Here is a 26,593-nt window from a genome sequence, read left to right as displayed (position 1 = left end):
AATAGGTTTAAGTCCTGCTTTTCTCACTCTCTATGTCTCAGTGCAAATCTTTTGTGTCATTTTGTTAGTTTCCGTGCCATTTTATGTGGACAGCACTGTCAGCTGGATATCCATCTGCCCAGATGTAATTTAATTCTATACAGTGTAGCAGGTCTGCTTAGGTCTTCAGGTGTTAGATCCCTTCTTTTTGCAACACAGTGTGCATTAGCACTGGTCTTTTTCTCAGCTTTCTGGAGATGTAAAACAAAGACATGTAAAGTGAAAACACCAGTCATTGGTTCTCAGAAAGTACTTGCACATAGTTACCTTGATTGCATTCTGTATTGATACTCCAGGTATTCCTGCCTTATAAATCACATGCCCTGTTTTACCAGGTCTTATCTTATAGACAACTAATAACTATTATCCTCAGCCCTTTTTATATAAGTTGTGCTTGGTTTTTCTTGTGTGCAACAGACCCAAAACATAATGTTTTTCCAAAAGGCTACCAAAATACTAGTCCATTTCTCTTTATAAATTATATTATTTTAAATGCTTTACATAATCAAGTCCTCCTAATGTCAGCATCTCTTCTCCAGATTGTTTTGAAAGTATGTGAGATATTTAGTAAACTATCTAACTTTCTTCAAGTCAAAAAAGAAGCCTTAAAAGGTTAAAAAAAAGAAAACTTAATTAGATTATTCTTGGGTCTTTGTTTCCATGATTTGTAAGACTGTATGAAATATTCTGGATGTATTACATAAAAATATATATTTTAGATGAGTCCAGTGATAGAACACCCTAGGTTTCCAATATTGGTGATTTTTTTATAACAGACTTTATGTGGGAAAATGCTTAAAATATGGATTTTAAGTGACTGTCACTATGCAGTACTGAAGGTTGTGTTTTATATTGTTTCTTAGATTTTCTACCCTGCATTTATTATTTTGAGAAATTCAAAACTGTTTTAATGCAGTTATTCCTGAAAATACAACCTGGGTTCAAAAATCAAAGCTGGGGCTTTTTTTTCTGATGACACCATATCACAGATAATAAAGATTAAAGAATCAGAGGTTAACTAATAAATCTGCTTATCTTATGTAAATGGAAAACTGTCTACCTAATTCTGTTACCACTGTGCTGATTCCACATAATTACCAGAAATTAAAAGTGGTGGAAAATATATTTTAATCACAGAAAAACAGAATAAGGAAAAGCAGCTATGACTCAGCTAAGACCAAGAGTAAGGCTGTTAGAACATGTCATTTTTATATAGGCACTTTTCTGACCATAGTCACATTTTGGTTTTAAACAGATACAATTGTACCAATCAGGGTAAATGGCTTAGGGATAGCTTTCAGCACACTGTCAAGTTCTCATTAAATAAGCTGAAATTATGTACACTTAACAATAATAATTTTCTTTGAAATGGCAACTTCCACATGTCTATTCAAGCAAGGGGATGGCTACATTTAACAAACTAGTAATCTATATATACTTTGGATACTTTTATATTCCCTGTGTGTGTGTTTGTTTATCTATATATCTTTTGGTATAAGTATATACTTTGGTCATTTGGCAAGAGAAAATATGTTCCAAGATTCTACTGAATACTAAACCAGATCTAATAAATCCAGTATCATACTCTGTTTTATGCAGAGTCTATTCATTCTGACTGAACCCCTATTGATTTGCAATCTGCTTCTTAGGGTACAAAGGTAACATAATGCATAGCTGTCAGATTAATTTCCAGAATTCTATATCTGTCTGTATGGGCAGATTTCAACAGAAATGAATGGAGATAAATGTGCTATGACTCAAGCTCAGATTGTACTCAGGGCTCACTATATTGCCTACACACACATTGGCATGCCATTCGCCATTCTAGAAAACTGTCTTTTATAAAAGTTATTGCAGAAATAACTTGAACACCCTCCATGGAAGATACACTCTGAAAAACGTGTCTTTGAAAGTTTTCTTATTCAAAGACTAAACAGACTTTGTTGAAAGGTTCAGTTCTCATGCTGAACCTGAAGGAGGTTCTCAGGCCATTCTGAATTAGTCCGTGAATGTTATTGCCCTTTGTACATGATTAGAAAAATTTCAAAAGAAGTAATAATGATTCTGTAATTTCTTCAGGTCATTCAGTTTTAGCTGAGGAATCATTTTCCCTCCAAATGGCTCAAGAGAATTACTACAATTTTTAGTTATGGCATAAATCTGTATTAAAATGATTCTTACTTCTTCTGTCTAAAGCATGTGATCAAAGCAAATCTTCAGTCTTTTCTTGGAATAGGATGGAAAATGAAGACTTGATTTAAAAATGCAAGCTTTGTACTCTGAGTGCCTGGTAGTGTTTATTATAGCGCTTGTCCTGCTGCAGTCAGTGAGACTTGGGATGCACTGATGTCACCAAAATTTACCCACTCTTATTACTCTTTGCTCTTGATTACCAAAAACTTAAATAGAAAATAAGAAATCTTATATAGAATATAAAGGAGTTTCTCAAAATGTGTGCTTTGTCTTTCTTTGAGGTACTTGCTTTCTTCCAGCCCTATAATATTTTGCTTTGAAATTATAAATATAATAATAAAATGAATGTTTTAATGTAACATTTTGTTATGGTCTGTACTACTTACATTGTTCTGAATTCACTGAAGGCAGTCTAATATTGCAATCCTATTCAAATGTGTCAAGCCTTTATAATGAGTCTTTTTGGCCTGAAAGAATTAGGAGGTACTCAGGGAAAACATCATCTGTATTTTTTTTTCCAATTTTTTTTTTTTTTTTTCCGGGCACTACTTCTGTATCTTTACATTTCCTGAGGCTGATTTCTGAAAGTAGTGTATCTGGCTCTCTTGCTAGCTGCTCAGCTTTCCTGCCTCTGCTCTTCTCTAATGGTTTAGTAAATCTAAAGAACTCTCTGGAAGTCCCATGAGGAGCAAGATTACACGTTGGACAACCAAATTAACAGTGAAAATACAGGAAGAATATGTTTGAAAAGGTACATGCCAGGGTTGCTCAAGGAATGTGAAGTTTAACAGAGCAGAAGAGTAAGATCAGGAGTGTACTCACCTCACCTCCTGGAGACCTAACTAGAATCTGCTGTTAAGAAACAGGAAGGACAGCAATCTCTCAACAAAGAATGTAAAATTAATTTCTTCCTAGAATCTGTCTGAACTTTTAAAGTACTGGAGTTTTAGTTTAGATGTTTAGGACATATCATGGTTTAGATTACACTGGATTTGTGTGATGACTGCATTTATTGCCTCTCCATAATGAAGATCACTTGTACGTATTAGTGTAAAACATAGTATGGTACAAATACTATTAGCTAAAGCTTAATATTTTTATATTATCAGTGGGTTTTAGGGCATTTTATCTTAGGTAGTGCCATTGTACTGATTTATGTGGCATGTTTTAATAACCCATGCAGGTGTAGAATAGACAGGAAATTACTCTGAAGTGCAGAAGTTTTTGAATGTTGGAGGACACCAGGTCAATTAACTTGCCTGGTGCGCATTATAAGTCTGTTTCATCAGAGACATGGGTTGTTTCATATGAAAAGTACTGATAATATTCCTGAATTTCATAAATCTATTTCACATAAATAGCCCAGTAATCCATTTCTGTTTAAGAAATGTGATTTGGGTTTGTATGTCTGAAAAGAGGCAACCCAAGTAATGACTTGTGCGAGAGCTCCACTGAGCTGCACATGTTGCTTCTCCCTTATGTTCCTTATCATACATTATATTGATATTGTGACTTTGATTGTTTTACATTCCCTTGAAATATAAATGTAACAGGTTGAAGTTATTAGCTTTAGAGAAATTTAAAATTTATAAAGACTCTAGTGAAAACGGTAGTCCTACTAGGAATTTACAATAAAAAATTAATGCATTTGTACGACTAATTTGCTTAAAATATGGTAACAGTAAACAAATTTTCAAGTTTAGCACTAAGTACATTCTCTCAGTAGAGAGATGCTCTTAGTAGAGCAATTCATAGGCAAGGAAATTTTAAATAGATCCCAAATGCCTTTCTGTATAGCAGTAGAGGTAATTTTGCAAATTCTTGTGGCATTCAGTGTAACAGAAAGATCATACACAGAGACTTTCTTTTCCACACAACTGAAAAGAATTTACCAACTTTTTATAGTTTTTTTTTTTCACCTGACAGCTAAAAAATACAACATGTTCAACCAGCAGAATAAATAATGTGGGAGGTCCCTTTCACATTAACCTGCCTCTGAGGGTAATTTGCTTCAATCTGGCTGGCATGGACTGAATAAGGATGTGATTCCTTTTCATAATGCTGTCTGCAGATTGTTAGCTGCAGAAGAAATGTGATATAGTTATTTCAGGACAATAGCCTCTTATGCTCTAAGAATGAATTTCAACGTGAAAGTATAATACTTTGGTTACATTACCAACATATGAAACACCTCTACCTTACTACTCAGATGTTGTCCTATAAGTTTCCTGAAATAACTGTTGAACCACTTTCTCATACTTTAAATTAGTAACCAACATAAAAGAGTGTCAGGAAAACAAATCTCATAGGTTGGAAACTCCTAGAACCTTCAGGCTGTGGTGTCATGAAGATCGGGACAATGTACCTGCAATGAGTTTCTTTCCCTGGAACAGAAGAAGCAGTGGTGATCCTCTTGGGTTTAAGTGGAAGGAGATATCCCATATACATTCCTAGAGGAACTGTTTGCCTGATAGAAATGGAGTGTCGTGGGAACAGCATTCCAAGATTAGCTCTTGGCTTTAGGAAGGAATTGAGGTCTTGTGAGAGGGATGTGTCATGTTCTTGCAAAGGAACATGGTTTAGCCAGTGGCTCTAATAACTGAAATTTGTCTACAGTGATTGTCAGCCAAAGCTGAAACTGTTGTCTATGCCGCTTCACCCAGGCTCCACATGAAGCAGCAGGCTATCTGAGTCCTCACATTCTGGACAAGTTTCTCCTGCCCTGCTGGCTTCTAGCTGCTCTGTAGACAGTGTGCCCAGCAGATAACCACTGTCTGAGCCCCTGAGGCTTTCCTGCATTATTTGCTGTCAAGTTAGATGGAGTTTTATTGCTTGTTGTTTGACTCTTAGCCCTTTTTTCCCCTCAGTGGTTACCCCAAAATGCCAGGACAGGTGTTGCTAATCCCAACTGCTATAGGCTGAGTCTCAATTCATCTTTTTTTTCCATTTTATCTTTATACAAGACCATGACATTCTTTGCATCAAGGCTTTTTCTATTTTTTCTTGATACAAAATCACGTTCTGATAAATTATTTGTGTTTGTCTGCAGCGTTGCTTCTTGCCCTAGTCCTGGCAGCTGGGGAGCCCAACTAGGCACTGCCTCTTGGCCGGGACCAGGGTTGCCACATGTTTGCGGAGCTCTGGGGTTGACCCTCCAGTGTGGGCCAGCCACGTTCTGTAACCGACGCAGAGAGGAGATAAAGGGGCAAGGGAGGCACACCTTGTCCTGCATGGCTGAAGAACTTTTATTCCTCATGTGGCTGCCGCGGTGGAGGGTGGCGTCCACTCCTAGCGCCCATGTGGTCAAGATGGCGGCAAGACAAAGGAAGCATGGAATTATATAGGGGGCAGGCAGAGGGGCGGAAGCCCCTTCATCCAATGGGAACAGGCAACGGGGGAGTGATGTGGACCACGGCAGCCTATGGGAACATAACAGGGGTGGATACAGGGTTCTGGGACAAATAGGAATACAGGGATGGGGTAACTGACACAGAACTCTCAGGAATGAACAGGGGGTAACTACAAGACTGACATGGGAAAGCTCCTATGGCAGACAACCTGGAGCAGACCATTGTGAAAGGAAAATGGGGATACACAGAACCGGCTAACTAACATTATTAAAACCCCTAACTGAACCAGTCCAGGATGCAACATATCCCTGTTTTTTAATATATAAAAAAAGACAGTTGTTTGGACTTCTTTGCTGCTCATGCGGTTGCCTCTTCTCTCAGCCTCTTTTCCTGCTGTGACTGTGATGACTGTCCTTGCAGTTGGAGAGGGCTCGCTGCGATGATGCTGGGGCTGGTTCTTCCCTGGGTGTTTGGGGGTAGGGGAACTGGGAAAGGAACTTTATTACAAACAAATGGACTGGGAACACAAACAGACTGAGGTAGCTGAGGGGATTTTTTCTTAGGTTTTGGAAAAAAAAAAAATTTAAGAGATGTAGAATCTTTTTCCTCCTTGCAGCGCCTGCGGTTTGATGCCACCCCCCCGGTTGGTGGGATCATCCATTGCACTTACAGGCATCCTGATGTTTTGACTCACCACATGCACTACCTGATAAATCACAGCTCCCCTTGAGGTGCCACGACCTGCCTCATTTTTATCCTCATGCGAAGCAGATTTGTGCTCTCCTTTTAGTTTTTTTGGAAGGTGGGGTCTCCCTCCCCCCCCCAACCCCCATCCCGCTGCCCCTAGTGCCCTCCTCAAAAATGGACATTGAATTAGAAAATGTCCCTTCCAACCGCAGTGGAAGCACCAGCGCTTTGATGGAGACTGCCTTGGAACAGCGTCCTTTGGAGGCACAGCAGCCGGGGTGACCACATTGTCTGGGCTTTTCTGGGATCTCGAGCTGTGTTTCAGCGTTCATGGATGTTGTTTCTTGGACAAACTTGTCCTGGATGTCTGATCCCTCTACATGCCTCTCAACTGTTGCTTTGACCCGATCCGTGGAATCTGCAAAAGGCTCAGAAACCTGTTCCGGCTCCCCCTTCCCCCCTCTTCCCTCCCCCTCGGATCTCTGGGGACCATGGGAACTTGGAGGCAGCACTTCCTGCTTGTCCCTCCCCCCTCTTCCCTCCCCCCAGATCTCCGGGGACCATGGGAATGTGGAGGCGGGGCACAGGGGACAGGACGGGGGCTGCCCCCTTCCTGAGACAGAGGGGAGGAGATGACAGAGTCCTCCCTGGTGGGAGAGGACAGGGTCGATGACACGGCTGGGAGAACATGCAAGGGACTGGAGGGAACACCCACACAAGGAGAAACAGGGTGGTGGAGCAACCTGATCCCTCGAGGGGGCGGTGCCCACACCCACAGGGAAGCAGGAGGGGTTTGGGTCAAAGGCGGGGACGAAGGGAACAAAGGGGAGAAAGGGATTATGGGAAGAAAAAGCGCCCTCAGGCGCCTGGCCTCCGTTTTTTGAAGACAAAGGCGCCCACCACATGGTCGGCAGGGCTTCCTCAAGAGAAAAAAGAAAAGGGTTCAGGGAAGCAAAACTGCATGGGGTAGCGCCAAAACTGGGATTCTCAACTGGGAAAAAGGGATTGGAATGAGGGTTTAGGGTCAGGTCCCTAGCAACATGGCCAGTGCCGCTAGGGTGCGGATGCGGGGGGGACTCGGGGGAGCCAGGAACATGGTCCATGTTTTTGCAGCTGTCCTGTGCCTCTGAGCGGAGAAGTACTCCCCACTGCCCACCCGGGTTAGGGGAAGAAGGGGTAGGTAAGGAGGGCAGGGAAAGGGGTTCAGGAGGAACTGCAGTTTCGTTCGGTGGTTTTTCCCCTCTCTGGCTTGTGTTTTGCGCACTCTCCATTCTTACAACTTCCAAAATTAGCAAATGGAGCTTAATAAAGCAGTCTCTGACAGAGGAATCCCTGCGCTCAATTCCCTCCGCTAATTTTGCCCCCACACACTCCCAAAACTCTTTTTTTCTGGCCTCCTCCGCAGAGACATGGGGGAAAGAATGGCACAACCACCGAACGAAACTTTTAACAGAACTTTTGGGGAAACTACCCTTCACCTTTAGAAGTTCTTTTACTTGGAGATAAAATTCCCTCTGGTGGGAGGTTAGCACAGTCCCCATGCTATCCCGCCCACATGACCCCACCCTCAGCTGCAGGAAAAGCGAAAAAAAAGAAAAAGAGGGCGAAAGACGCCGGCGGCCGCTGCTCGTGCTGTGCGCTGTGCGTCCCCTACCTCGGGAACGCAGCTAGCCCACCCCAGTGAAAGAGAATATCAGTCAGATTCGTCCCTGCCACTGATATTCACCAAACTGGCATCTTCGCAAACAAAACTGCAGCCAAAGTCCTCGCTCTTGGAAACTGCTTTTCTTTGCCTTTTGCGACCGTGAAAAGTTGTGCTTCCGTCTCTCACAGACACAGCAGGACAAAGGTCCGTGCGCTCCTTCGAGGGTGATGGAGTCCTCACTGACCTACTTTGTGAAGCCTACGCTCCAGTTTTCAGTCCGGTGTGAGGCACTGTTCCGCACAGAAACTGCACCTCGGCAGCAGCATGGCTTGGCGGCTCCGGGGTGCCCCACAGTGAAACTCCACCTACGTCGGCTATTTTGCTGGCCACCCTGCGGCTCGGGCTGGGCGGCACTCGTGGCTGTGGCCCTGACGTTGGACGCCACTTGCGGCATTGCGTTCTTCTTGCCCCAGTCCAGACAGCTCAGGAGCCTGGCTAATGGCGCTGCCTCTTGGCCAGGACCAGGGTTGCCATGTGTTTGCGGAGCTTTGGGGTTGAGCCTCCAGTGTGGGCCAACCACGTTCTATAACTGACACTGAGACAAGATAAATGGGCGAGGGAGGCACACCTTGTCCTGCATGGCTGGAGAACTTTTATTCCCATGTGGCTGCCGCGGTGGAGGGCGGCATCCACTCCTAACGCCCACATGGTCAAGATGGCGGCGAGACAAAGGAAGCATGGGATTATATAGGGGGCAGGCAGAGGGGTGGAAGCCCCTTCATCCAATGGGAACAGGCAACGGGGGAGTGATGTGGACCACGGCAGCCTACGGGAACATAACAGGGGTGGATACAGGGTTCTGGGACAAATAGGAATACAGGGATGGGGTAACTGACACAGAACTCTCAGGAATGAACAGGGGGTGGCTACAAGACTGACATGAGAAAGCTCCTATGGCAGACAACCTGGAGCAGACCATTGTGAAAGGAAAATGGGGATACATAGAACCGGCTAACTAACATTATTAAAACCCCTAACTGAACCAGCCCAGGATGCAACATTTGTCTTTCTTTCAAATATCAGGAATTGATAAAAGTGCACTGATGTGCTTAAGGTCTTGGAGAGTTTATGGTTTTAAGTAGTCAAGGTTTTCTAAGTATATAAAATTAACCTAACAATTTCGTTTTAACATTTTTATTTCCTCTGTTCTCTGCCGGATATTCACTTTCTAAGATCTCTTGGGCATTTCCACTTGACCAGCTCTTGTCTCCGTGCGGAGGTCCATAGCATCACTTATCTTTCCATTTCTTTGCCTATGGTGCAGTGTATTCTGAAGTTTTATGGAATTTCTTTCCTGTCTTTTCTACTGAAACCTCTGAGATTGTTATAGGATATTTTCAGGGGAAGAAAGAGAGGGTAGAGCTCTCACAGTATACAGTAGAAATAAATTATTTCTTTTTAAACTTTTTTTTGGACTTAACAGCTGTTCCACAGTTGACTGCAATGCCAATGTACTGAACTCAGCAACCAAAGTGTTTCCTCTCAAGTCTATGCTTTCTCTTCTTTCTAAACTCAAAATCTGTACTTGCACTGCAAATGTAACAGAATACATAACCTGTTCCAGACAAAATGTGGAATAGCTCACAAAATCATGTGTCTCTAGGGCTTTGCCTTTTAGGGTTGTCTATTTTTTTAATATGAGTTCAGCTGGATGGAGGCTAAGTATCTGTGATAAGCTACAGAAAGCCTACTTGTTTTTTTTGATCAAGGTATTAGCTCCCAGAATAGATTTAGCTCAGGTGCACAAGGTGAAAGAACAAGGCCAGTGTGGTTGTCAGAAGCCAAACAAGAATCTACAAAAACTGATTGTTGTTAGTTAGAAGGGAAGAGTTCAGGATTTCACAATGAGGTACTTAGACAACACCTGAAGTGTGTAGTCATTTTATATGTTTCCATACATCATCTGTTTTGGTTTTGGCTCCCTGCTTTTAATAATTCACACTAGAGAATGTTAGAATGTAAAGATTGCAGCAGAAAATTGCCAGCTTCAGTATGCTTGCTCTCTATTGAAAACCTAGATGTTTTATCTATGTCATTTATTCTTTAACATCTGCATTTCTGGATTCAGTTTGTCTGGTAAAGCATTGGAAACTAATCTAGAGCAACTGTAGTGGAATGGCAAGTACTCTACTGTAGTTACTTCGGTATTTCAGTTCTTGAGTTAGATATTCCTTGAGAATTCATCTTCATATAATGTTCAGTTTTATTAATTTGCCTAGAAAACTCCATTGCTCATGTGATGCCATCTAGCAACAATGCTGTGGCAGCTAAAATTTTCTACTAGATGCTAAAGCTGTGACCAGACATTTTTCACAGTATGCATGGTACACATCATGGTACTCATTAGCAGCTCTTCCAGGACTGTTACCCTCTCCCCGATTCCTTCTCTATACACAAAACTTTGCCAATGTTCTGGGTTTGGCTGGAGTAATTTACTTTGCAGTGGCCAGTATGGGGCTGTGTTTTAGATTTGTGCTGAACACAGGGTTGATAACACAGAGATGTTTTGTTATTGCTCAGCAGGGCTTACACAGAACCAAGATCTTTCCTGCTGTTTGTACTTCCATACTGGTGAGGAAGTTGGGGGGGCATTGGAGGCTGGGAGGTGACACAGCTGGGACAGGAGACCCCAACTGACCAAAGGGAATTTCCAGACCATGTGACATCATGGTCAGTACATAAAATGGAGACAGAAGAATATGCATTCTTGCAGTGATGGTGTCGCACTACAACACAAAATAACTCACGCATTCACTCAAGATGCAAAAGAAGGAAAAGAGGAAGTTTTATTTCTGACCTTGCAATATATAGAATTCCAAAAGTGAGTGGATTGGAAGGTGAAATTGCCACCTGTCCAACCACACTGGTCAAACCAACGGTCCATCAATTCTCTCCTCCCACAAAGAAGAATGCAAAACAATCATTATTTCCATGAACAGTGCATGAGAAACTCCAGTAGAAATATGTAAACGTCAGAAGGCATAGAAAACTTTTAAAAGAACTTTAAAACTTTTAAAAGAACAGGGTGACATGATGATCACCAAATCACCTTTATGTGTCCTGCTCTCCTGGAGATGTCTGCCCATGGGAATCAGTGAATTAATTCCTTGTTTTGCTTTGCTTGTGTGCATGGCTTTTGCTTTCCCTATTAACCTGGTTTTATCCCAAAACATGAGTTTTCTGGCTTTTACCCTTCCCATTCTCTCCTTGATCCCACTGGTGGAGGAGGAGCAAGTGGCTGCTGGCTGGGATTAAAACATAAAATCCAAGATGGCTATTCCTGAATAATGCTGCCAGAAAGAACAATTGTATTCAAGAATCTGAGTTGCTGAAGTTAATTTGACATATGGTCTTATTTTAAGCAAATTATAATCTACCAGACAGACCAGTAAGAAACAGTGAACATTGGCAAGACAGATACTCCAGAATTGTACCTGCAGCCTTTTACCATGTGGTATACAAAGCAAAGGAAGATACAATCCCTGCTTTGAACTCTTGTTCCCTGGGACAGTCAGTCTTTTCCTTTCCCCATCAATAGATTCAGTGCTGATTTACAAAGGGAAAAAAAAAAACCCAAATAAAACAAGAAAAACCAAACCAAAAAAAACCTCAACCCCTGTCCCTTCTAAAAAAAAACCCCACCAAAACAAACTACTAGAGTTCAGGCCTGGAGAAATCTGTTAGAAAAGTAAACGTTTTGAAAAACTTTTAAATGGATAACAGAGAATGTGAGGTTTTTCCGTCCAAGATATTGAGTCACGATTGCAATCCTTCACCAAAACTGGAAAGAAACCTCCTAATCTCCATTTATTTCTACAAATATTATGGCAGTTTTGTCCAGACCTTATTGTTCTTATGTCACATGCAAACAATCATGTTTAATAGATTCTGTATTTCTGTGAGCTATTTTTAGATAAAGTAAACTCTCCAGATTGTTTTGCTGCTTAAAGTAGCCACCCAGAGTTGCATTCAAAATGTTGAGTCACTTGATTTTGGAAGGATTGGCATCAGGGATTTTAAAGGAGGTCTGCCTTTCAGACTGCTCCCTTAAACACTTTTTTAAAAAATTGTTGAATGAAGTACGTGTAAGAGTGTGCACTCAGACTGTGAACATCAAAAAAACCACAAAAGCTGGGCTTAAAGATGCCAGAAGTGATTAAAGTATTCTGCCTATTAATCCTATTATTACCCAGAGAATGGATTTTAAGTTCTAGAATCCTGTCTGGAAAAACATCTTGAAGTACTGCATTATAGATCAAACATTGGTTTTGGGCTTAAAAAGGAAAACAAACAAACAAACAAACAACAACAAGAACAACAAAACCCCACAAAAACAACAAAACCCAAAACCCAACCAACCAAAAAAAACCCAAACCAAACCAAAACAAAAAAAAACCCCACAACCAAAACAAAATTTAAAAAACACCTATAATTCTCAAATAATTGAGAGTACTTTCAGATGGGTTCTATGTGAAAGTAGGAAAGAAATTAACCCAAATTTATTGTAGCACCTTTCTTCATGCTATGACTTGATTTATTTTTAGTTGGTCTTTACAACTGAGAATTCCTTTTCTCATCCTATCTGCAGTGTGCCTTGCTTGGAGCAGTTTGTTTTGTTGACGGACATAAACATTTGAGTCTGTCTGTGAGGAGGATTTGGTGGCTGGGGGAATTGGTAATAGACTATAGCGCATTTTACCCCAAGGGTCACGAGTTCACATCCGTATCAGGTGAATAGTGGCAGAAAGTCATTACGGATCTGGCTGGCATCTGCCTCGTGGCCACTGCCAAATCATTTAACAATCGCTGTCCATTTCCACGTGGCCAGGTGTTTTCCTTTCTTCCCAGCAGCAGACCCCCTCGGACAGCGTCTTACTACCTGCTCCCAAGGTGGGGACACACTTCCCTTTCATAGGGGAGCCCCTTCAGCCCCCGCGTATCCCCGGGGACCGGCGGCTCCTGCGCCCGCCGCAGCTCCGGTCGCCTCGGGGAGGGCAGCAGGGCGGTGTCGTCCGTGTCACACGGCGGGGCCGGGCTCCCGTCCCCACCCGCTCGGAGGGACATGGCAGGGCCCGCGGGGCCTCGAAGCGGCGGCGGCGGCGGCAGCGACCCCCGCCCGCCCCTCCGGGCCCCGAGGGCGCCTCCCGGGGGCTCCTCCGGGACTCTGCACCGTCTGCGGACCCGCCGGGCGCGATCCCCGGCAGCGACCCCCGCTGTTGCCTCCGCAGTGACCACCGCTGACACCCCCGCAGTGACCCTCGGCTCCGCGGTCGCGGCCGCTCCCGCGCAGTCTTCTCTGCGCCGCACGCCGTGCCCGGCCCCGGGGCGCGCTGCCAGCGGATTTTTCGGGCAATTTCACCGACTCTTGCCGCGCTTCGTCCGCTTGCCGATTCCGGGGAAGTAGAAGGGGGAGGGCAGTGCCTGGCTTCGGCTCGGGAAAGGCTCGGGAGGCGGGGGGTGCCGCCAGGCCGCCCTGTCCTCGGCAGACGCTTGGGCCTGGGGAGCGGCGCCCGCCTGAACGGGGCTCGCCGCCCCGGCAGGGCTCGCGTTGGGAGCACCACGTTTTTAAACACGTGTGTAGAGATAGGTCCGTGTAGGGTCTTTGTGTAGAGCCTTCCTCTGTCCCGTCTCCTCCCCCTCTTCTTCTCTTCGAGGGGAACTGGAATCCGAACGGTGAGATGTAGAAGAGCGCGAATCCCCGTGAATCCCATCTGAATAAATGTCTATATTAATGAATTATTAACTCGGCCGCTCGTGACCTTAAAACTGGAATGAGGAGACGCCTAGGGCAAGAAGGAAAGCTGTTGAATCCTTTATCGGACTCCTGTCAGAGGTAACCGACCATTTGTCTTCCCCAGATCAGGAGAATTAATTAATATGAAAGGCAAACTTTTTAATTGTGTGTCAAACGAAATCAGATAGGGTGTTCCCAATTCAATCCCTTGCTAAAAGGGGTTTAGCTCCCTTTTCTAACCCAAGCCTAAAATAAAGCCTTTGAGTTTCCAAAGAGAAGGGCATCCTTCATAAGTGTTGCTTACAAAACAAAACCCAGCCAAGCAACAGGAAAAAGAAAGAAAGAAAGAAAGAAAGAAAGAAAGAAAGAAAGAAAGAAAGAAAGAAAGAAAGAAAGAAAGAAAGAAAGAAAGAAAGAAAGAAAGAAAGAAAGAAAGAAAGAAAGAAAGAAAGAAAGAAAGAAAGAAAGAAAGAAAGAAAGAAAGAAAGAAAGAAAGAAAGAAAGAAAGAAAGAAAGAAAGAAAGAAAGGAGAAAACCCCACAAAACACAACCAAACACCCCAAAAGAAAAAAAAAAAAAAAAAAAAACGCAGGGAAAATGATGAATTTGGGTAGTTAATTTATCGATCTTGGCTCCTCTTTCCACTTGTTTTATTTTAGAAGTCATTAATCAATGAAGAAAAACACCACCGTGTTCCCCCTTCGCATTTAATACACTTACCCTCCTTATTTATTTATTTTGAACAAATTCCTAGCAAATATTCGCCAATCGATTCGTAGGCGATGGATTTTTATAAAGGTTTGATCGCCTTCTAAACGGTCAATGTGATTTGTTTCAGCACTCGTCCTCTAAATAATGAAAAAGCCTGAGAGAAGAGGAAGGAGATGGCAGTAGTTAAAGCTTCCTTTCTTTTTCCCCTCTCATCTTTACATCCAGGAGCAAAGAAATGATTTTTTTTTTATTATTATTAAAATAAAAAAAAAAACCTGAAACTAACAACAAAAGCAAATCCAAGAAATAGTATCAAATAGACCAACTCGAGGGAGACAGAAGGGACGCTCACAAGCCACTCTGCCTGGAGAAGCGAGACCAGAGGTCAGGGCTGGCTAAAGCCACCTCGGGGAGGTGCAGATTCAGGGCTGGGAGCTCTGCTGGCGGATCTGACTGCTCTGCTCTTCCCGAGGGAGTGAAGGGGCCGGGAGCGGAGATGTTTTGGAAAGACTGGGCGAGTAGCCGTCCTCTGCCCTGGCGAGACGCGCCGCTGCCCTTTCTCGCCGGCCCGGCGCAGGGAGCCCCGTTTTCCCCGCCCGCCGCTCGGCACCGGCGCTGACCCGCGGTTCACCGCGCTTCCCCGCAGGTGCTTTCCTCCATTCCCACTCTGGGTCGAGTGGACCAGGCGCAGCGGGGCTTCTTGTCGCTAAGGACAAAAGCCAAATGACAAGGCGCAGTGTGCCCGCCGGCCCTTGCCGCCCCGCCCGGGTGAGTGACCGACCGGAGCAGCGGGCAGAGCCGGGCCCGGGCTGCTGAGGGGACCGGCTCCCTCCCTGCCGGCTGGACCGGGACCTCCTTGCCTAAGGACCGGCAAAGACGGCAAGCCTTCTTTCTTCCTCTCCTCTGGTTCGGCAGGGTCCCGGCGTATCAAGGGAGTCTGTAAATTTTATTCTGCCACCTTGATCGCTCAAAGCGCTACTTTTCTGTCTGTTAAAAAATGCCAAAAGCAACAGATTGAAGTACTCCTGAATATGAACCCTCATGGAATATGTCTTTTAACAACTCGAAGCAAATGCAGGTATTGACAATGTACTTAAATCCATTAGTTAGGATCTTTCCTCCACTTCATCACTAGTGCCAAACGAATTTTTCAGATTGCTACCACTAAAAACAATTCAGTATTTTCGAAAGAAGTCCAGTAAGGAAAACAACCATATCACAGATGTGCATGTAAGGGTAAAAAAAAAAAAAAAAAAAAAAAAAAAAAAATATATATATATATATATATTAAGGAGACGGATATGGGGTGGAATAAAATTGTGGCCAGGCGGGAACTGGGTAGGAACGAGACATTGTATTAATGCAGTGAAAACAGAGAAAACCAAGTGCGCCCACTGTCAGTACACCCAACACTGACCGCCAGTGATGGTGCGAACAGTCTCCCAGCCCGCACTTCTGTCCCCATGCTGAGCGGCAGTGCTGCAGAATTACAGAAAGAGGATTAAGAGAGAGGGGGATGTAAATTATTACATAGTGCATATTAGAATTGATCAAAGAAGGTTTTAATACCCGACTTTATAACCCCTAAAATGGGTGTTGGGGGTGTTCCTACTCGGGTTTGCCTTTAATTTAGGTGTTATCAATCTATACAGCAGATGACGGATGACCTTGTCAAAATGACTCCAGTCAAAACATTTTTTGCCCCAGCCCTGTTCAAATTTGTGTTAAAATGTCCTGCCTTAGACACAGACAAAGTCTAAACAGCAGCAGCTTTCCCAGGCTCTGCGAGAATGAAGGGTGGGAAAGAAACAAACAAGAAACAGGGTGGGGAGAATGGTGAAAACATTTTACACGCTCACACGTTGCGTTTGTAGGCAATTGTGCATTCAGTGTCAGCGTGACACCTGTTTATGAGGGCTCTTCTGACACTAGAAAGATGTTTTGGTAAGATAAACAGTTTGTGCATTTTCTCCTAAATGCAAGACATAATGTGTACGTGCCATATATCTAAGAGATTATAGTTCTTGTCTGGTTTTTTATACGGTCTAGGAAAGAAACTGAAAAAAAGCCCCAAACCTGTTAAATACTCACTGATATATGAGCTCAACAACTGAGCAGCGGGGTGGGAAACTCAAGTTTCTAAGCAGAGTGGGGACGAAAAGTCACTAGAGATGAGAAGTTTCTCGCCTCAGGTTGCATCTCCCTCTGGCATACTTGTACTGCGCTGTAACCGAGTACAAAGAGCAGGAGTGAGGCGTGCTAGTGGTGCTCGAGGATGCAAGGTCTGAGGAAGGAGAAGCTCTGGGGCGGTGGATTTCCTCAGCTGTGTTGGGACTGGTCTCAGGTAGCCAAGGGGAAAAGGAGGCATGTCATCCAGCACACAGGTTAAGAGAACCGTCTGAGACACTGAGACTGGTCGGGTAGGTGTCTAAAATCCACCCTAACTCCCGAGGGGCAAAAATCAAGTGAGGCAAGAGCACAGCTAACGGGAGGCTGGCCCGACGCTCGGCTCTCGGTGGGCGCAGCGGCTAGGTTCCTGCTCGGGAGGGCGCCGGTCAACCGCTCCCCTCCGTCAAGGTAAAAGCCAAAAGCCCAGCTCTTTTCGGTGCGATTGTGCTTCAGAGCTGGAGGGGAGGGGGAAAGAGAGAGAGAGAGGAGAAGAGAGAGAGTGAGGGAAACTGGAGGGAGGGAAATTGGAGAGAGGGAGAGCGGTCGAAGGCTTGGGGGTGGGAGGGAGGAAAGGAGGAGGGAAGGGAAGAAAGGGGCACTTTAAAAGTTGAGCAAGGAACAAAGTGGGGGAAGTTGCCAAAAAAAGAGCTCTGCATCCAGACTCGCTGGTAACTTCCCGATCCCTCCCCTCCTTCTCGTACACACCACACACACTTGTATTTTGCGCTGTCGTAAAACCCACGTGTCTCGCCCAGAGCCTGCCAGAGCCGAGCCGAGCGCCCGGTCGCGACTGCGATGCGCAGCCACAGCAGAGGGAGCCCGGTGGCTCGCAGCTAGCCGTCCCTCCGGTCACCGGAACCTGGAGAAGGATCACCTCGCTCCAGCGTGGACAACGACCAGAGAAGTCTTTGCTCCCTGCCGTTGTCCGGCTCGAAGGCTCCCGGAACAGCCGACAGCTCCGCACGCCGCCCGTGCAGCAGCGCTCACCCCGCTCAGGTAAGGCAGACCCCGGTCGGGGCCCCTCCGACTTGTCCGGCACAGCGGGGCACCTTCGGCTGGGGCAGGGCACTGCCGGCCCGCGCCCTCCGCCTGTGAACGCCCGAGTGGAAAATAGCAGCGGCCGGAGAGGAGAGACCCGCGCGTGTGTGACTGAACTTTCCTCCGCCTCCTTCTCCTCCTCCCTGTTGTAAGCGGAGAGTCGTTTGCTTCCGCGGAGAGAGGGAAGTGAGTGAAAAGGGAAGACAGTGTGCCGGGGACGGGGTGAGCTGTGCATCCTGCAGGGTAGCTGGGGGGGCTCTCCGGCCGTGGGCCGGCGTGAGGGGCTGCCCGCCACCGCCCGTGTCCTGCCCGTGCTCCGGGGCGGGCACCGGGGACAGCCTTGTCGTTCCGGCCACCATACTTCTCGTCCTGGGGCTTTTCGGGACGAGTGTTTCTCCTGACGAACCTGGCCACGGGCAGGGGAAGCGACGGGCGCATGGTCCCGCACAGCCGCGGCGCAAAGCCCACGCGTGTCCCAGTGTGTCCAACCGTGTGTCCAACCTCGGGGTCGGGACGGCCCTGCCAGGGCGGGGCGGGGGTCTCACGTCTTCTGTCCCCTTCGTCCCTGCTCCACAGGCAGAGCGATGCTGAAGCCCGGAGATCCCGGCGGATCTGCGTTCCTGAAGGTGGATCCCGCCTATCTGCAGCACTGGCAGCAGCTTTTCCCGCAGAGCAGCCAGCTCAAAAGCAATGGGCCCCTCGCCCAGCTCCAGCCACCCGAAAGAGCCGAGCCCCCGGCTGACAGCCTCCGCCAGCGCCCGATCTCCCTCTCCTCTGCCTCTTCCTCCTCTTCCTCGTCCACTCCGTCTTCCTCCTCCACCTCGTCCTGCGTCGCTGCGGCGGCGGCTTCCCTGGCTGGTCTGACCTCCCTGCCTGTGACCCAGGTCCCGGTCTTCGGCCCGCTGCAGAGCTCGGAGCTCCCGACCGGGGTAGCGTCCGCTCCCCTGCAGGGCAAGGATTTGTGCGGGGCCGGCAGCGGCGGCGGCAAATGCGGCGACCGTGGTGCCGCTCGGTACCGCTGCACGGCCGAGGAGCTGGACTACTACTTGTACGGGCAGCAGCGTATGGAGATCATCCCCCTGAACCAGCACACCAGCGACCCCAACAACCGTACGTATCGTGACTCTTCTCTCACTCCTCCACCGCTTTCCCTCCGCTTCTCTGCGCATGGGGCCAGCCCGGGGACGCTCCAGGCTGGGTGACCGCAGTTGGTGCCTGCACCGCTCTCACTCCACGAGGAGCATCCTCCGTCTCGCCCTTCCCTCCCTTTAGTTTTTGCGTTGTTACCAGTTGTTTCAGGAGACGGGCTGCAACCCTTCAGTAGCAGTTTTTCTGGTCTGAAACCCAGGTCCTTCCCTGGAAAGCACGTTTCACCGGAAAGGCTGTGGCGGAGGTAGATTTCTTTCGGAGGGCTGCTTAGGAAAAATTCAGCAAAGGTTCAGGGCAGCTAGCTAGAAAGTTGGTCCTTTCTCGTCTCCTGTATGTCTCACTACATTCCTGCCCAGAAAGCCCAGGCTTCGCTGACTACCCAGAAATCAATTACTCCTCCGAGCTGGGCAGGGGAAAAGTTGCAGTTTTCATCAGATGGTCTAGGGCAAAGTTTTCCTCTTTTTTATCTCGGAGTATCGTTTCCTTTCAGACCTCGTTAACACCTCGTTGGTTTTAGTTTTCAGCTCTAAGGAAAAGCATGACATGGTCATTTAAAGAGAAAAGCCGATTTTCTAGACGAAAAAGCCTGCTTGACTCAGAATTAATTTAGGACTTAGTGGTTCTAAAGGGTTTTATACTGCTGCTGCCAATTATACAGCTGGGAGTTTTTTGTGTTTTTGTTTGTTTTTTTTTTTTTTTTTTTTTTTTTGTTTGGTTTTTTTTGTTTGGTTTTTTTTTGTTTTTTTTTTTGTTTTTGTTTTTTTTTTTTGTGAGGGGGAGGAGGCACCCCTATTATTAAACATCTGTACGGATGAGAGATCTGTAATTTTAGAAACTGGTTCTATCTTTTTTCCCCTGTATCTATCAATACAATGCAACCGAGGAAATTCACGTCATGAAAAAACTATATGAATTCCTAATAGTTCATCAGTTTTGTAACTAACATTCATAGCACACGGTTCTGTCCCTCTTAAAACACATGGCTTCGGCCTATGCACTTTAAAAAAATTATTTTTGTTTCAAACACTTTTTTTTATCCTAAGGTTTCTTAAAACTCTTTTTTTGTTGTTGTTGTTGTTCTTCTCAACGACCTCCCCCCAAATGTCTGTTTAAGGGAAGCTGTTGAACAGAAAAACGGTACCCCAAAGCAGCAATCCTTAAACACATGCCCAAGCAAAACGCGGATTCGTTTAATGAAATTTCAGATGAGGAACTTGTTTTGAAAGTTTCCATAACACTCTATTATGTATTAATTAAACTGCGTGGATGCTAGCACAGTCTTCAGCGCTGTACATACGTGCGGGAGGAAAGCTGAGTCAGAGTTTGGTGGAGATTTTTCCCGCCTTCATAACATTGAAAATGTTTCTATATTGGTTCTTGACTTTATTTTGAGTTACTTCCTCATGCTTAGTCTTACCCTGTAGTGAAACCTGTTCGTGTATTTTGTGTTCTTGGGTGAAGAAAACGTGATATTATAAATTACATGCAGAAAATGAAATCCGAAATGCGCTTCTAATCGACAACCGAACCGTTCAGACAATACATGTTCTGCTTCTCAGAGCCGCTCTGTAAATCTAAAGGGTAAAAGCTTTAAAAGGAGAAAGGAATATTAAAAAACATTTTAGGGGACGTTTTTAAGGGTTGAGTGGAATAACAGCACCCCGCAGAGTCGGAGGCGAAGGCTGAATCATTTTTTCCTGAGCGCGATATTAAAGGTGGATTCGGGAAAGCAAAGGGGTCGATTGCGGAAAGGACGCTTGTGAATCGCGTCCGGCTCTGACGGGGCAGCCGTTGCCGTCGGAAGGACGGGCAGGGGGCAACCAGCGCCATCTCGACTTTTTTTAATGTTTGTTTTTCTTCAGTTAGATCTAAGCATTCTTATAATTTACTTGTTTACAGAGCGGCTTTCGCTCCAGCGGTTATTAGTTGCCTCTGAGCGAAACGTCCAACGAGAGTGTTTCAGTCTTCTAGGACCAAGCGCAGTTGCTTTGGGCAATTCGTGCTTAAAAAAAAATAAAGAAAAAAGTAAACAGTCAGTGAAGAAGGAGTGCCGCAACTACAGCCTGTGCCGTGCCATGTAATCCAAGCACTCGCACGATGAAGAGAACAAGCTGCAGGGCACGGGCCTGGCTGCTCCTGCGCGGCTTACCGAATGCGGCCAGGGTCACACTAGCGGTCGGTGGGCAAGCAGGATTTTCAGCCACCTTGACTCCCTCCCTCACTCCCCGTTTCGCATCACTTCTACCCTCACTGCCCGTTTGAGGGGAAGGAGGTGGGGGCTGTGGGTGAGATGAAGTGCCGTCTACTTTAGTTTGAGTTGTACTTGCTTGCTGCACTTCCATCTCCGGACAGCACCAACGACACCCCGAGACAGGCAGGCTCTCCCCAGCCCGGCGCAGACACCCGCCCACCGGGTTTAATCCCCTCCCCGGAGCGGGAGCGTCGGTCTGCTCCTCTGCCCGGCTCAGCAGGCCTCCGTCTGCTTCTCGGGCTCTAATCTTAGCTGTATCTCCCTCACCAGCCGAGCGAGTGCCCCGTCTCCCCTACTTTCCCAAATAGTATCCCTTTCTCCATTACGAGCATCCCCTTCTTCTCCGGGGAACCCTGCGCGTCCCCGCTCCCCGGCAGGTCCCACCCGCTCGAGGGAGGCGCCGGCGAACTTCGCGTATGCCCCGGTCGCTCTGCGGGGCCGCGGCAGGGCAGGGGAGATGGCCGGGCCCGCCGAGGGAGCCCGAGCGGCTGCCGAGGCCGTCCCGGCTGCCCGCCACCCCGCCCGGCCCCGTTCATCAGCGCCCGGCCCGGCGCCGGGCGGCCGCCGCGGGAAGATGGATGGGCGGCGGTCTCCCAGTAGACACCCGCCTTGATCGTCAAGTATCAATGAATATGGCACGGTCTTGAGCGAGGGAGGGGGCGGGGGCCGCCTAGGAGCTGTGGTTAAGCGTCTGTATGTAACTGTTTCAAATTGAAAGGGGTTAAGCTAGGGAAAAATAATAATAATAAAAAGCAATCAAGAGGCAAAACCCTAATTAGAGCCCAGCAGTCTTTACTCACAGGGAAGTAAAGGGGATTATGCTAAAGCCCCGATAAAGTGGCAGGCGGCTGGGGACCGTTTGCTTCCCAGCCTTGAATCTGGAAAGACGAGGGTATTTCTGGGCGCTGGGGGAGGGGTTCTTGGGCGGCCAGGAGGAGATCTCTTAGGGTGAGTCCGGGGGCTGCGGGACCGGCTTGTTCCCTTGGAGGCTTGCCCCTAGCTTCTGGGGAGACGCTCCACACTGAGAACTCTGAGACTCCTCCACCTTCACCAGAAAGCACCAAACTGCCACTATAATAAATACGCCGTGTAAAACTGAAGTGTCACGCGACCAAGCACTTTGCACGCCTTTTCCCATTTTCAATTTATGGGGAGACAGTGTATATATAACATGTTGTGAAGTGGATCGGTGTGGAAAATATTCGGACTTTTTTTTTTTTTTTTTTTTTTTTTTTTTCCTCCGGACTGCTGGTAACCTGTATGATTTAGCTATTTTACATCATTAGTTACCCAGCACCCTTAAACATAGCAGATAGCCATACATTAGATTGAGGTTAGAGAAGGTGGTGACTGTTTATTTAGGGTGATAAAATGGTCCATCAGCAGTAATCTCCATCGATATGTGCCACCAGGAGATGAAGGATGAGGGGACAAGCCACAATTAATTGCCCTATAGTTTTGTAGGAGAGAGTGGAGCCGGTGCGGACTGAACTTCGATCTCCTCTCCTAGCGCCTATTCATCATCTCTACATTGTATATGGGGGTCTCTCAGGGGCACAGGGTGGCAAGGTTTATCTACACACAATATTCTTCTACACTTCTCATACCTGACACGGAAATTTAACAGTAGAAGGCAGGGAAAATCAAACCTACCTCCCTCAACCCGCCCCCCACTCGCCTCTTAAAAATAACCCAAAAGCCTCTCTGAAGGCAGGGCGGACCCTCTGACGCACTCCGGGGCGCGCAGGCGGGCTCTCAAACAACATCTTCCACAGCGGAGCTGGCCCCGGGCTGTGCTTGACCCCCGACCGGGAGTCACGGACGCCGCGGCAGCTCCTGCGATGCTGAGGGAACAGCGCCCGTGCCACCGGCACCCTGAGCCGCAGGGGGAGCGGCGAGGGAGTATGAAGGGGCTAAACCCCTGAGGGGGGTCGGGCGTCCGGGACCCGGTGACAGCCGTGGGTCAGCGGGCCGGGCTTGGTCCTGCTCTCTGCAAAGAGTAGTTAGAATAAATAACTAAATAAATAGAGGACACCCGACGGGAAAGCACATCTGGGTTTCGTACCCCCGAAAATCTGCTTCCAGTGAGGCAGTCTGAGAGAAACTGCCAATGACTCGGTGAAAGGAGGTAGATGCCAGCTCATCGATGAGGAAACTGAAGTACGAGGGAGGCTGAGCTTCCCTGGAAAGTTCCAGCCCTCAGGAAACGAAGGGAAACAGTCTCTTCCAGCTCTCCCTCCTGTTTAGCTGGGTACCTGGGCCCAGACAGGGATGCAGGGCCAGCCGTAGTGATTTATACTTGCAAGTGAGTAATACCATGTGAAATGATGGCCATTTACACTGGATACCTGCATGCTTGTGGTGAATTATGAAGCAAAGGGTCAGAGGCCACCCTTCTTTAATACCAGCCAACTGCAGATATCCAGTCTAATTGCACCTTTGAAGCTTATTATTGCTGAGGAAAAAAATGTATTTCTTTAATTTATTGTTACAGCTGGTTTGCTTGTAAAAACACTGTATAAAACCCTAGTTTCACTGACAAAATGTTTTTCCTTTCAGATCTGCTTTAAAGTGTGCAGTAGTAGTGTTATTTATCTTAGCGTGCATTTAAAATTACATTTTGGGGGCAATGATACGTCCTTTTGCCTAGGTTTAGGACTTTTAAGTGTACTCACATGGAGTTATAGTATTGGTATTACACTGCATTCATTTTTCTGGAGGCACATGAAGAGTAACATATTGTAGTCCTTCCATAAGAACCATGCCAAACAGCTCCACTAGGAAATCCTTTAATTTTCTTTTTCTTGCATCTTCCTTTCCTTAATCCTCCTTATCTATAGAATATGAAGGTATAAAGAAGAAAACTGATCTCCTTCCAAAGTGTTTGGCTGTATCTGGGCCTGCAATGGTGTATTTCCACTGACTTTACCTTCTGCATCTCTAGATTTTATCAGGAGATATTCTGCTCTGGCTGCAGTCCTCCTTTATTTTTCCATTTTCAGCAAGTCTTCTTGCTTCTTCTTGACTTGATTTGGGGCTTGACTGACGCTATTTCAGAAAGTGGAATTATCCATTTCAACTATTCTCAGTGAAGCCCTGCACTCACACTCAGCTGCTCTCTGAGGCCAAAACTGGAGGAAAGGCATAGGACAGCTCTCCTTGTCACCCTATCTGGCCATCATCTGGGAAGTTCACACTTGTGGAAGCATCCCTTTCATGTGAACTCCAGTTCTCCATTATGACCAGTATGGGTCATAATGGCCACCATCCAGCCTGGAGACTCCGGTGATGTTAGTGGACCACAACACTCTCTCTCTCTCAAACCCCCATTTCTTTTCCATGTCTCATTAAGCATGTTGGTGCAGTGTGTCACATTGTACTCTGCAGCATACACGAAGATGATGCTGTTCATCCTGCTGTGAGGAAGGATAGTGTGCGAGTCTTGAAGTTCTTGATTTTTTCCCCAGTCTGATATGAAGGAAATCTTTCCCTTGTCCTCTGAGGCAAAGGAATACACTACCTACCATGATGGTCTTTAAATGGACGCTTTCATGTATTACACAGAAGATAGTTACAGAAGAGGAAAAGATGCACAGTAGCTTTTTACTCCAGGCATGGTAAAATATAGCTAGGATGGCTTCCATTCCTTATAACATTTATGAGAATTTTTAAAGATTTTATTTATGCAATTGCATAACAACTAAAGCTAAATGTATGAAGCATGAAACTAAGAAGAATTTCAGTACTGCTTAGTATTAAAAACAGATTCCTCCCTTCTCATCGACAAGACATTAGCCAAAACAGTTTCAAAAGATGTTCCATTTTCCAAATTTCCAACTTTGGCAGGACAAAGGGGGAAGGAACACAGCAGGGGATGAGATACTGTGACTGCCAAGCATTAAGACATTACCACTGTTTTTGGACACTGGAAAATAAATATCACCATGTGTGACTCTCTGTAAGGGTAAATGACAGTGACACAGGGTTTGTTTATACTCCTTGACAATTTCTTAGTTTCTTTTTCTTGGAAATGTAAAAATAAAATGTTTAACCCACATTCATGTGTTCTGGCACACATATGACAGAATGAAGTTAAGAAATTATTGTTCTAGGCAGGTACTGAAATTTTTGTGCATGAACAGTTATGTATATCTGGTGTCTGGATGCAGGAACTTGACACTGAGATTGTCTGACTAGAGTAATGAAGATACTTTAGCAGCTTTAATGTAAATTTCTCCAGAGATACAGTTCCTCTAAGAAAGCCATTGTAATCAGCTAGTTATGAGGAGGTTTGCACATCTAGAAAATACTAAAGCAGTGCAAATAATTAGAATTCAAGGGCCTACTCTGGGTGCTAACTGACATCATGGTTAGACATAATTTCTTTAAGCTCTCAGTTTTCCTGTGAGATGTTTTCTTTCTACCTTGCATGGGTAGATTGATTTCATAGAATCATAGGACAATTTGTGTTAGAAAAGATCTCTGAAGTCAGCAAATCCAACTGTACATCATAGAGCTCAGCCATAATTTATTTAGAGTGTATCACATGCCGAACTGTTTCAGATTGTGGGTTTGTTTTTTTGTTATTTGGGATTTTTCTTCCCTTTTCCTATTTGGGATCCTTTCCTGTGTGACCTCCAGTGCCAAACCGCAGTGCTGCCCCTCACATCTTTGGATATGCCAAAACCACAGTGTTTCTTGATGACTGGTTTTGAAGAGGAAAGGGAAGAAAAGATGCTGTGGTGATACCTTACTTTCCAAACTAGCTGTGGAAATAATAACAAAAAACCCCCAACTGTCCGTCCGTCCCTCCCCCCCCCCCCCCCCATTCCCTCCCTCTCCAGCATATACTTGATGCCTTTTATTCATCATGCCTCAGAATGGTTGTAGGAATACCTGCTGTGTTCTTTTAGGACTCGCCAGAAATATCTTCTCTGGGGTCCTGCAAATCCCATCCTCCATCCGCCATCCACCTCTGACTGATGTGGCTGAGAGAGCAAAACCCCTTTACAGTGGCGGTTTAGCCCAACAGAAGTAGTTTTGCGGCAGGGATTATTATACCCTTAAGGCAAAGAGAAATTGCGCCCTGCAGCCAAAGTCGTGCTTTTGCCGACGTAAGCGCGGTCCCCACTAGGTGGCTTTGTCCTGCCGCGCCGGCCGGCGCTCCTCTGCCTGCTGCCTCCTGCCCGGACCTGTTATAGGGATGGATGGCTTGGGGCCATTTTCACGTGCAGCCCTTCTGCAGGGGCACTCGCCAGAGGAATGCACAACTCAGGGCTTGTCTCCTTGCTTTCTGCTGGGATCTGTAACCGATGCTGCGGTTAGGGAACTTGGACAGATGAACACCAGGTGGAGACAGGCGTTTTCTGCAAGACCCAAAGGTATAATAATCTTGAGGGAAATTAGCTTCCACGTGTAACTTAGTAATAATTTCTTGTTGCTGAATGCACCACTTTTTAAATGGTAAAATTTAAAATAGGGTGACAGGAAAGAGTGTTTATGTAGCATGTCTAAAACTGGAGAATACATGTAGAAGTCATAATTTGAAGATGCTTCTTTTATTGTCC

General features: G+C 46.1%; 1 protein-coding gene across 1 annotated transcript in view; it reads left to right on the top strand.

Annotated features, from left to right (window-relative positions):
• Positions 1–18,210: 18,210 nt before the first annotated feature.
• PRDM6 (PR/SET domain 6) overlaps positions 18,211–26,593 on the top strand; it is a 73,870-nt gene continuing 65,487 nt past the window's right edge. The window contains exon 1 of the mRNA XM_054003861.1: positions 18,211–18,736. Coding sequence (XP_053859836.1) covers positions 18,211–18,736 — 526 coding nt within the window. The remainder of the gene's footprint in view (positions 18,737–26,593) is intronic.

The sequence above is a fragment of the Vidua macroura genome, chromosome Z (assembly GCF_024509145.1).
Source record: "Vidua macroura isolate BioBank_ID:100142 chromosome Z, ASM2450914v1, whole genome shotgun sequence".
Lineage (NCBI taxonomy): Eukaryota > Metazoa > Chordata > Aves > Passeriformes > Viduidae > Vidua > Vidua macroura.
Note: the sequence above shows the minus strand (reverse complement) of the source record. Positions and strands in the feature narration are given on the sequence as shown.